Source organism: Asparagus officinalis, chromosome 5 (genome assembly GCF_001876935.1).
Source record: "Asparagus officinalis chromosome 5, Aspof.V1, whole genome shotgun sequence".
Taxonomy (NCBI): Eukaryota; Viridiplantae; Streptophyta; class Magnoliopsida; order Asparagales; family Asparagaceae; genus Asparagus; species Asparagus officinalis.
The window spans coordinates 65,356,260-65,368,692 of NC_033798.1; the positions used below are offsets into that span (position 1 = coordinate 65,356,260).

General features: G+C 39.0%; 1 protein-coding gene across 1 annotated transcript; it reads right to left on the reverse strand.

Moving 5' to 3' along the window:
• Positions 5,554-6,584, reverse strand: LOC109841940. Its single transcript, XM_020410863.1, has 2 exons — positions 6,461-6,584; positions 5,554-5,873 (listed from the first exon to the last, which is right to left on the reverse strand). The coding sequence occupies exons 1-2, from the start codon at positions 6,582-6,584 to the stop codon at positions 5,554-5,556; spliced, it is 444 nt and encodes a 147-aa protein (XP_020266452.1).

Genomic DNA, 12,433 nt, shown 5'->3' on the forward strand with positions numbered 1-12,433 from the left:
GACCGGATCTTTGTAATCCAAGATGACAATTATTTCAATGAAGAAAACAGTTTTCCCCGCGAACAGTAGGCATGATGGATATGAGGCAGACATTGGCCTCTAAACAGGTGCAGCATCAGCCCTTGCTCTAACTGGAACTCGATCAAATGGAACAGCTAGAAAAAGCTGTTAATGATATGAGCGCTTATTCTGATGAGGAACTATGTAGGCGTTCCTTGGCTGATGTTGAGGCAGAACATCAAGAATCCTTGGGTAAGCTTGTCGAAGAGATTCATTAAACCGCTGGATCTATTTAGCTCTATTTCTTTTGTAATCAGACTTCTGTAGTTTCTTTTTTTATATATAAGTAGAACTTTTGTTGTCTTTGTCCACTAGCTCTACTTTGTACCTCAACACATAATCTGATGTCAAAGTTCATGAACTTTGTTGCCCTGAGATTTAAGACTTCAAGTATAAGTCTTATCGTTCTGATACGAGGTTGGATTCGAACTCCACTTGGTATTTCAAATCTGACATAACGAGGTTCTAGTCTCGTTCAATTAAGCTTCAATATTTGAGCCAAATTAGAGGAATGACCTTCATCGAAGATGAGGTTCGAATTCAATTTCAGTCAAGTCTCAGCACTTGAGTCCAATTAGAAGAACGACCTTTGTCGAAGATGAGGTTTGAATCCAATTTCAATCAAGTCTTAGCACTTGAGTCCAATTAGAGGAACGACCTTCGTCGAAGACGAGGTTCGAATCCAATTTCAATCAAGTCTTAACACTGGAGCCTAATTAGAGGAACAACCTTCATCGAAGACGAGGTTCGAATCCAATTTTAATCAAGTCTCAACACTTGAGTTTAATTAGAGAGACGACCAAAGATGAGGTTCAAATCTAATTTAAATCAAATGAATTACCCTTGTTGAAGACGAGGTTTGAATCTAATTTCGGCTGAATCTCGACATTCAGACTCTACTTGAAATAGCTTCGTTATTTTTAACTTGGGAACGAGAATGAATCTCATTGAACGACGTGGCAACCTTCGACAGTTCCTAAACTGTTGATCCACATGGATCTGTCACTTCGTCTTGTCAGCAATAAGTCTTTGGTACTTAATGTGTTACTTCATGCCACGTCCTCTTTGGCGCTAATTACAAATGTAATTGATTGTGTCGCTTCGTTCCCAGCACCCTTTGGCGGTTTGGTGCTTAAGGATTCATGTAACGAATCACAGCTATTTGGTTGGCTCCTTCACCTATAAATAGGCCATTACTTTTTGAGAGGATTCATCTTCCTCTTCTAAGCCTTGTTTCAAAATGACTCAGAAGGGACTTTGCATTTTAAGGCTTCCCCCTTCACTTCCTACTAAATTCCAAGCTCCGATAATCGTCGCCGGTGAGGTAGGCAAAGTTGATAACGCTATCGCTTCATGTGACACTTCTACTCCAATCCTTAATCTCTTGGTCTTTGTAGTAGCTCACTTGTTTGAGGATTTCTCAGTTTTCCAGAGTCAAAATCAGAATATATTTCGACAACTTGTTAGACTTTTGAATGAAACCCCCATGAGATATCCTAAGTCCAAACATGGTTACTGTTTTGACATGCCATGCACCCACAAGCATACAATCCCTTTTCTGGACTTCGGTCTATGTGGAAGCTTCACAGACTAAGTGAAGTGCTTCGTTTCGGAGGAGTCAGCAATAATGTTAGAGTTACCTTCACGTTCTGCAGATATGAGAGAATTGTTGATCCTATGCTTAGAGCTTGTGGTGTTTCTATTAGTAGTCAGATTACCCAAGTAGGTAGGCGTGTGCTATAAGCACCCAAGTTAAAAGTTGGGTATGGGGAAGACTTCATACCCAGGAACGGAAGATGGAGCTTCAACAACAAGAACAACAACGTCGTTGTGGACGAGGCTCGTAGTGAAATCTTGAAGGTCGTCAAAAACTTATAACTAAACTTCGTGTTGTAGTCCGAATGTCATTGAAAGAATCTGTAATTGATCCTCGTAGTGTAGTTCGAAGGAACTTATAACTGAACTTCGTGTTGTAGCCGAAAGAACTTGTAACTAAACCTCGTAGTATAGTTCAAGTCTTCTAAATTCAATCTATGTACTTCGAGTTTCTGTACTTTCAATTATATATGAATAAAATTTATATTTTATCCACATATTGTTCTCTTACTTTTTGTATAATTAAAGCATTTTACTTAGGATTAGCAAACCCTCAGCTTTCAACGGACTTGAGTTGTCTTTACCAACTGGCGTATGAGTTAGACTAGCCTTACTTTTTCCCTCAGTATGATGTGTTGTCAAAAAGTTTGTCTTAGATTTTAATACTAAGATTTTTCTTCTATCCTTAGCCTTTTTTAGGCTTCAGATTAAATGTAGGACAACGAAGTTCAAAATATGACTAAGTGTTAAGAACGAAGCTCAACACATAGCGAACTTATTGGGAAAACGAACGTCATTTATAAAAATGATAAAGTTGGGATAATCAAGTCATTCAATAACTTAGAATAACAACGACAAAGAAAACAAAGGCACATCACTTGGTAGGCCTAAGTTAGAAAATAAACGTCATTTGGGAAAATAACAACGTTAGAAAAATCACATCGTTCAGTGACTTAGCAGTATGATGATGATGATGAAAACAAAGGCACGTCACTTGATAGACCTAAGTTAGAAAAACGAACGTCATTTGGGAAAATAATGATGTTAGGAAAATCACATCGTTCAGTGACTTAACAGTGTGACGATGGTGATAGAAACGAAGGCACATCACTTGGTAGGCCTAAGTTGAAAAAACAAACGTCATTTTAGGAAATGACGAAGTTAGGAAAATCACATTATTCAGTGACTTAGCAGTATGATGATAGTGATAGAAACGAAGGCATATCACTTGGTAGGCCTAAATTGGGAAAACAAACGTCATTTGGGAAAAATGATGACGTTAGGAAAATCACATCGTTTAATGACTTAGCAGTATGACGATGGTGATAGAAATGAAGGCACATCACTTGCTAGGCCTAAGTTGGGAAAACGAACATTATTTGGGGAAATGATGACGTTAGGAAAATCACATCGTTCAGTGACTTAGCAGTATGACGATGGTGATAAAAACGAAGGCACATCACTTGGTAGGCCTAAGTTGGGAAAACGAACATCATTTAGAGAAATGACGACGTTAAGAAAATCACATCGTTCAGTGACTTAGCAGTATGACGATAGTGATAGAAACAAAGGCACATCACTTGGTAGGCCTAAGTTGGGAAAACGAACGTCATTTGGGAAAATGATGACGTTAGGAAAATCATGCAGTAACACATCGCATAGTAAGTTACTATTGGAAAGATATTGTTTTGAGTAAAAATATTAATAATCAGAGGTGATCATTAACATGATAATTTTATAGTCTCACTATCCTATTGAAGAGGATTAGTGAGGAAATTTTGGAGGAGACGAAGTGAGGAAACCATTACCTTTCTTTGCTTCTCCTCCTATCATGGGGCCTATTTGACCATGAGGCCTATGGGTAATATTTTTTCAAAAATTTACCATTGATAGCTATCATGAGTTTGTCACTATCTTAAGTGACAAGGCGATAAGCTCTATTTGAGTAAACAGTTTCTACCACAAATGGTCCCTCTCATTTTGGCTCGAACTTCCCTTTCTTTTTGGAATTCAAAATCATTGGGCGTCGAACGGTAAGAACCAAATCACCTTCTTTGAATGTGCGGTATCTAACCTTTTTATCGAATGCTCTGGAAATCCGAGCTTGATAAAGCTTGATGTATTGTTGATCCAGTAGTCGCTTCTCATCTAGCACTTGCAGTTCTTCAAGACATCGACGATGACTTTCTTCTGTGGTCATGCTAGTTGCAAGTGCTATTCACAGAGACGGAATTTAGATTTCTAGTTGTAAAATACGGCTTCACATCTATATACTAAAGAATATGGTATCGCTCCTATCGGCGTGTGAATTATTGTGCGATAAGCCCACAAGCTTTGACCCAACTTCTCGTTCCAGCCTCTTTTATTCGTCGAAACCACCTTAGTGAGAATTCTGACGATGGTCTTATTGAATGCTTCTGCTTACCCATTAGTAGCAGGGTTATAAGCTGTTGAGGCCAAATTCTTAATCTTGAATTTATTACAGAATCGGGTGAAAGCTTGGCTAACGAACTGGGGTCCGTTGTCATGGACGATATGCCTCGGAATACCGTATTTGTATATGATGTGATGTTTTAAGAATTTAACAACATCACTCATTTTAACTTTTCGCAATGGGATTGCTTCTGCACATTTAGAGAAGTAATCAGTTATCGCTAAAATAAAATGATGTCCCTTGGAAGAGGGTGGGATTATTTGGCCAACAATGTCCATACTCCATGTTTCAAAAGGTCACTAAGTGGCTGATGGGTGAAGATGCTCGGGTGGTCAATGCATGTAGTTAGCATGTATCTGGCAGGCATGGCATCGTTTGGCATAGGCGACGGCATCTTGTACCATGTTAGGCCAGTAATATCCTAATCTACATAGTCGGTCCCACAATTTAGGATCGGGCTGATGGGCTCCATAGATGCCATCATGCGCTTCCTTAAGAGCTTCTTTTGCTTCTTTCTTTGACAAACAGCAAAGTAATAGCCCATCATACGATCTTCGGTACAAAGTCTGAGATTGGGTATCATAGTAGAACCTAGGTGCTCATCTACGAGTAGATTCTCTTTCCTTAATATCTTCAGGCAATAAACCATATAATACATAATCAATGATCGGAAATCGCTAATCTTTAGGTTTGAGCATTACAGGCTCATCTTCAATCACACTGATCCGCAACGCATACTTTGACTTGAACAAATGTTTGCTTGTCACGGTGATTTGTTGAGTAGCTCTCTTATAAGATAATGTGGCTGCAAGCTATGCTAATACATTGGCATAAGTATTCTTGAGACGGGATACATAGTCAATGTAGAAACCTTCAAAAGATTCGGCCAATGCAATCGCTGTTGTATGATAAGGGATGAGATCCTCATTTCTAACCACATATTCTCTCTTAATCTGGTTAATGATGAGTTGTGAGTCGCCATATGCTTCTAGGTACTTCACCCCCAGCTATCTAGCTATATCCATGCCAACCAGCAAAGCATTATATTCGGCTACATTATTAGAGCATGGCTCTGTTAGAGAAATAGCCCGTGGTAGCACATGATTTTGTGGAGAGATAAAGACTACCCCCACTCCGGCAATAACTCGACCAGCAGGGTTTGCTCTTGCCGTACCATCGAAATATAGTTGCCATGCCTACTCTTTGAAAATAGCATTGGCTTCATATGTTTCATCTGGTATGTCCTGATACAATTCCACATTCCCCTTTAATGGATGGTTAGCCATAAAGTTACAAATAGCTTGACCTTTCACTGCCTTTTGAGGTTTGAAATGAATATCATATTGGGAGAGTAACAATGCCCATCTAGCGAGTCATCAGTTCAACATGTTGGGTTGTGTCATGAATACCCGAATAGGATTGATCTGAGAAATGACATGTATGGTTTGCCTAACCAAATAATATCACATATTTTGGACTGTGAAGACCAATGCCAAACATTCTTTCTCAATAAGAGGATAATGAGGTTCAGCACCCGATAAAGTCCTACTAAGACAGTAAACAGTTTGCTCTTGGCCGTTTTCATCATCTTGTGCTAAGAGTCCTGACAATGCATGATCTGTAGCCCGGATGTATATCAAGAAAGGTTTACCTGACTTTGGTGCAACCAATACTGACGGATTGGAGAGATATTGCTTAATCTCCTCGAATGCTTTCTGGCAAGCTTCATCCCACACAAAAGATACCCCTTTCTTCATTAGTTTTGAGAACGGTTGGCATTTACCTGACAGGTTAGAAATGAACCTGCGAATATATGCTAATCACCCTTGTAAGCCCCGAAGCTCTTCGAGATTTCTAGGAGGTGGCAACTCTCGGATGGCTTTGACTTTGTCTGGATCAAGTCGAATTCCATTAGATGTGACCACGAACCCAAGGAATTTACCGCTAGTCATTCCTAAAAATGACTTAGTTGGGTTCATCTTTAGTTGGTGTGCCCACATAAGGTCGAACATCGTTTTCAAGTCGTGCAAATGGTTTCCCTTGTTATGACTTTTAACGACCAAGTCATCCACATAACATTCCACAGTCTTCCATAGATGTTTTTGAAAAATGGAGGTCATGGCACGTTGATATGTAGCACCGACATTCCTCAACCCAAAGGGCATTACTGTATAATAGTATATTCCCGAAGGCGTTCGAAAGGATATGTGCTTTTCATTATCAGGATACATTTTGATTTGGTTGTATCCTGAAAATCCATCCATAAAAGACATCCTTTCAAACCCGCACGTATTTTTAATAATGACGTCCGTGTGGGTAAAGGAAAATCATCTTTAGGACAAGCTGAATTCAAGTCTCGGAAGTCAATACACACTCGAATCTTCCCATTCTTTTTCATAACAGGGGCAATGTTGGCCACCCAATCAGGATGCTTCTCTTCACAAATAAATCCTGACTCGATGAGCTTTTTGACCTCAGCTTCAATTGCCTCCATGGTTTGAGGCTGAAATCGCCTTTGTTGTTGTTTAAAAGGCTTGACGTCTGGTTTGATATTTAATCGATGCATAGCCGCTTGGAGATCAAGCCTAGGCTTATCCTAATAGTTCCAAGCAAAGATATCAATATACTCTCATACTAGTAATGAGGTCTTTTTTCTCTTTGGGCGACAAGCTATCGCTTATGAATATGGGTTTTGGGTTAATCTCGTCTCCCATGTTCACTTGAATCACTTTGTCATCAGTTGTAGGCTCACGTTGTTCGAAGCGGTGTTCCCACTGTATACCCAGCTATCGGCTTAGCGGGTCATCAAACAGAGGTAATTGGTCATCTTCTTGATTTTCTATTGGAGATGCTGAGGTCGTGTTGGCCATGAGTGTCCTGAACATAGCTCCTTCACTAGAGTCGGACTCCTAGCAAATGGATTCAGAAGATGAGGTGCAAGAATCATCATATGACTCTCCTTTGGTTCCAAAACACAGCGTGAATGGTGGGGATTCATAACCTAACCCACGACGAGTAATCTTACGACTTTTCTTCCGGGACATAAGCGGATTTGATTGGTGTCCGGATCCCTTTACCGAAATTTAAGTCTTCTTTATGGATGAAGTCGTATCCCATATTCTTCATAAGTTTTCGGGTTGTTGGTGTGAAATACAAGAATTGCAGATATTTTTCCTCCTTCTCAGATTCTTCCAAAAAAGTTTACGTCGGGCCGTCACTCCTCCTAAAGATGATGTCTTTTTGGTCATTAGCCTTGGCTGGCACTATGAAGTCTGCTTCCGAAGATTTGATTTGCTGTCGATTTGTCACAAAAGATGATTGAATCGACATGTATAAATTTGATTCAGCATATAATTGGGGTAGAGGATCTGCCGATGTGCTGGTGCTTGTACTTGGTATGTTAGAATTCAATTCAACACATAATAAGTAAGTTAAATCATTATTATTATTAAAGATAACTCCTCTGTCCTCATAGACAGAATCGTCTACATCCAGATCTTCAAGACCAATTATGATGGGTTCTATATTATTAAAGACAAGACCATATTCGTACTCAGACTCGGTATCGGCTTCATTACCGCTATCTGGTTCTTCAATCTGTGGTAACTTCAAAAGGCTCATCCTTAAGGTAATGGATAGAATCTGTGAAATAATTCTCCACCCCCTTGAATAGTTGTTTCTCTGCGACCACTATTTTGACTTCACCACTCTTATCTACATATTTCATGCATTGATGTAGAGTTGATGGAACAATCAGATTATTATGGATCCAATGCCGACCCAATAACAAATTGTAAGACGTCTCTGTATCAATGATATAGCAAGTGACATCCATCCTCAAGTCACCCATCTGGCATTTAAGTTTGTTTTTACCAAGGGGACTAGTATTGGAAGCATTGAAGCTATAGATGATGGTTCCCGTTGTTGATAAACGATGCAGAGGGACTCCAAGGTGATGAATGAGTCTTAACGGTATGATGCTCAAAGCAGAACCGGTGTCAACCTGAATTTTGTCCACCCGAATGGAGCTGATATACCCTGTTAAGTACTATGGTCTATCGTGTTTTGGGTTCCTTACGTGCATGTCTTCTTGAGAAAAGGTGATGTGTGGCTTTTTCCTTGAAAGACCTGACAACACTAAGGGCAAGCTTCTTCCAACGTTATTCCGGCTGGGTTTGGTGGAAAATGAGTAAGGAAAGCCTCATTATCTGCCAATGCTTCACAAAGAGCTTCCCTCCTTGATCGAGATAAACGTAGAAGCTCAAACAAGGTAATCCTTGCTGGGATGTTGGCTAACTGAGCTAGCACATTAAACCGAAAAGGATCTTTTGAACTTTTTGGTGTATCTTTTCTGAGTGCTTTGCTGTAATGAAGTTCCTTTGCTTGAGTTTGCTCCATCACTTCTTTCCCTGGTTTGGGTGGTGCAACTGCTGTTTTAGAGTATTTCTTTAAATACTCCTTCCCCCACGTGTTCTTGATATCTGTGCAGATTGTGCAGTGAATGCTAGCTACTCGTTTTCAGAACTATTAATTGATGTAGTTTCAACTCCCTCATCTGGGATGGCTGAGATAGCGTTGCAAGATCTTCGTGTGACTTTAGGCTTCCTTACATTTACCAATGTCCATTGCTCATCTATTAGTAAATCAGGATGAACCCACATCAATTCACCTTTAGGGGTAGTGTAGGGGACCATCCCTTTTTATTTCCTTTGATGGGGGTCGAAGTTCACAATCCTCGTCTTTGCCTATGGAATCGGTTTTATGCCGTCTTGGACTTGCACCTCAGCGAAATCTCCAAACTGTAGCGAGACCATATTCGCAGATACTTTCTTTTGCTCTGCTTGAAGTGTCATCACACCTGCATCTAGCAAAGCCTGTATTTTATCTTTTAGGATATAACATGCCTTAGTTGGATGATGCATCATCCTGTGGTACATGCAATAGTTAGGATCATCGGTCCTTGACACTTCTACGTTCCATTTTACCTCTGGTAATTTGATCTTATTCATCTTGATCAAAGATGTGAGAATGGAAACCACATGTTCATCCTTGAAATCATACTTCTTCTGAAAATGTTTGTCTAAAGTATTTCCCTTCTGTTTTGTAGAAGACTTCGGGGATGATGTTGTTTCAATAGCTAGAGTATCCTTCCCTTTTGATTGTTTCTAGGAATTATAGTTGCTTTTACCCCTTCCCTTTTTAGGCTGAGATTCTTGAGGTTCTTCAGCATCTATTCTCTTGAGCATGTTTTCCACCTGCTCTCCTTGCCAAACTAAATCTTTCCATGAATGGGCTTCAACAGCGCCCATCTTGAACAAGATATTGATAGAAGGATTGTTGCGGCACATCTCCATAAGAGTAGCTTTAGAAACTTGATCTCGTGAATGCAATGATCGATTTCTAAATCTTTTAACAAAGTCACTGACAGACTCCGTCTTCTTCTGCTTCTTAGCCAATAACGTGGTCATAGACACCTCAGTGTCATCGTCGAAGAATCGGGCTAGAAAAAGCCTCTCCAAATCTCTCCAAATTTGGATTAACCCTGGCTCAAGTCTACGAAACCACTCGAAAGACACCCCTTTTAGGGTACTGATGAACAATCGAGTCATAATAGGATCATTACCCACTATATGCTCGGTCTGTGTCTGGAATTAATAAATATGTTGGGTAGGAGAACCCTTGCCGTCAAACTATACCAAGTTGAGTGGTTTGAACTTTGGAGGATACAGGATCGTATCCCATTCACTTGGATATGGCCTGGCCACCCCTAGTTCTTTGAAGTTTCCTTGGAGCTTCAATGCATCAAGTTGCTTTTGTAAGTCATCCTACTTTTGGTCTTGTGCTTTTGTACAAGGATTGGATTCAGCTTCAGACGATTCAGAATGAATCTTCACAACATTCTCCTAATCGTCTTCATCATTACCATTTAGGTTTCGATGGTTATTTTCTTCATTGACGGGTGAAGGTCGCCTACGCCTTGATCCCGAAGCTTGAGAATGAACTTTCTTCTTCTTCTGTTCTTTCTCCCCAAGGAGTTTCTCCACCATAGCTTCCAGGTGTCTGATGGATTCATGCTATTAGAGGATGGTTAATTGTCCAAGATTAGGTGAAATGTCTTCTTCACCTCCATGTTGGCCTTCTTGTTTTGATGATGATTTACAAACAATTTACTACTAATGTTGTTTGTCTAGTGTTTGCACATTCTTATGTATTATAGACAAACAACGTTGTTGGAGGATGGATGGAATAGAGCTTCAACGATCATATCCAAAGGAGGTTGGCGGAATGTCGGTGAAGCCTTGCTATTCAAAGTTCAAGATCCAAGTTAAAGCTTCATCCGCGAGATTACCTAGAAGAGCTTATTGAAGATCAAGATCTAGCTTGGGTAATTTAGTTTAGGTTTTATATTATGTGTGTTAGATACTCTAAGCTCAATATCATATACACACACGTATTTGGTTTCTAAGCTCAAATATTATATTCTCAATTTATAGACTTAACAATCATCATACACATATTTTATCAAGTCTATATAATCATTGTGCAAAGTTTCAAAATATTATTTATGTCAAAACATCAAACTTCATGTATATCACTTTTTTCATGTTTTGAACACTTTTGCAAATAATGAGATTTCACAATTGGGAAATGTAAATTGGAAAATTCTTTTTGTAACATGTTCAAAATATCATTTGCAAACATTTCTCAAAGTTTCATCAAGTTTGGAATTGATTTGTTATGTTTAAAGGAATTTACAAATTCACGTTTTCGTTCGTGCACATGTTCGTGCATGTTTTACAAAACAGATGAGTTTTTATAAATGGGAAGTGATATTCTTACATGTTTAGAAACTTTCCTTAAAATTTTACTATTTTTGGAGTTGATTTACTGTGCCTAATTGATTTTACAAAATCGTGTATCACAGCAGATTTTCAGAAACTGTATTTCTATGTTCAAACATTTATTTCTCTCAACTGGAAAATGATTTTTCAGAAATTCTTTCTCTAACATGTTTTTATACATGTCTAGAACCTTCTCTCAAACTTTCATAATATTTAGAGCTGTTTTACTATTTTTAACCAATATTATAAAATCGGATATACCTGCTACAGTACCTCCGGTCGACCGAAATTTTCCGCCGGTCGACCGACGAACTCTCTGGATGTCTCCTGAGCTTCTGACCTTATTCATCGGTCGACCGCTAGAGTCCCAACGGCTCTTTTTAGAGCCGTTGCAGATGGTTTTTTGGTCTTTTTGTAAGGGGTTTTGGTCTGAGGTTTTGGAGGCTATAAAAACCCTCTTTGATCTCAGTTTTCAGTGAGCTAAGAAGTTTTTAACAAGGGTTTTAAAAAGGGTTTAAGCTTGTTTTAAGCTTGTTTAAGAGTTTGGTTTAATGCAGTTTTAGCTTTCACAAGTGGAGAAGATTATCTTCTTGTTTGAGCCTCAAATCTCCATCTCTTCATCGTGTTATTCAGAGAAGAATCTCTAAACTCATTTCTAGCTATTTATTATTTTGTTTATAATTTCTATATGCTAGATTTTAATTGAGTTTAGTTTTGATTTTGATTTCACTCATTGTTTACACACACCCACATTGAGCTTATGGTATCTTTCATACATAGTATAGTTGGGTGGTGAGAGATTGTAACTTTGAGTGGTGCTTAATTGAGTTCTCACCTTGTATTAGAGAACAAATCATTTGTTATTATTTGAGAGTGTTGTAGAGTTTTCGGTTAGCTAGAAAACCGTATTGTGAGGGTGGAGTGTAGCCACATTGTGAGAGTGTGAGTGGAGATCTCCTCGAGGTGAGGAGCGGAGACGTAGGTCGTGGGGACTGAACTCCGTGAGAGAAATTGTGAGGTGTAAACGTTATTCGGGTGAACGTAGAAAACCCGGTTGTGATAGTGGAATTCTCCCCGGGAGTGGGGAGCGGAGACGTAGGACGGAAGGTCCGAACTCCGTGATCATATCATGTGTTTGAGTTTGTCATTGGCGTTCTTTTACATTCATGCCTATTGTTTATATCGCCTTCGCCATTTGCTCTTAGTTCACATTATCCACTATCTTGTTTATCTTGTTTATGTTTATATCACCCTTAGTTTATATATCCTTGCATATAGATTTCATCATATAGGATATATCACTTTGTGTATATTGCTTATTCTTGCTTATAACTATTGTATATCTATCTTGCAAGAATATAACTTGTTAATTAATTTTAATTGGCATTTAATCGGATTAGATTAGCATAAGACCCTAATCACCCCCCCTCTAGGGTCTAACAATCAAACCTAAACTAAATATACCCAAGCTTGATAGATCTTCGATGAGCTTGACTTGGTA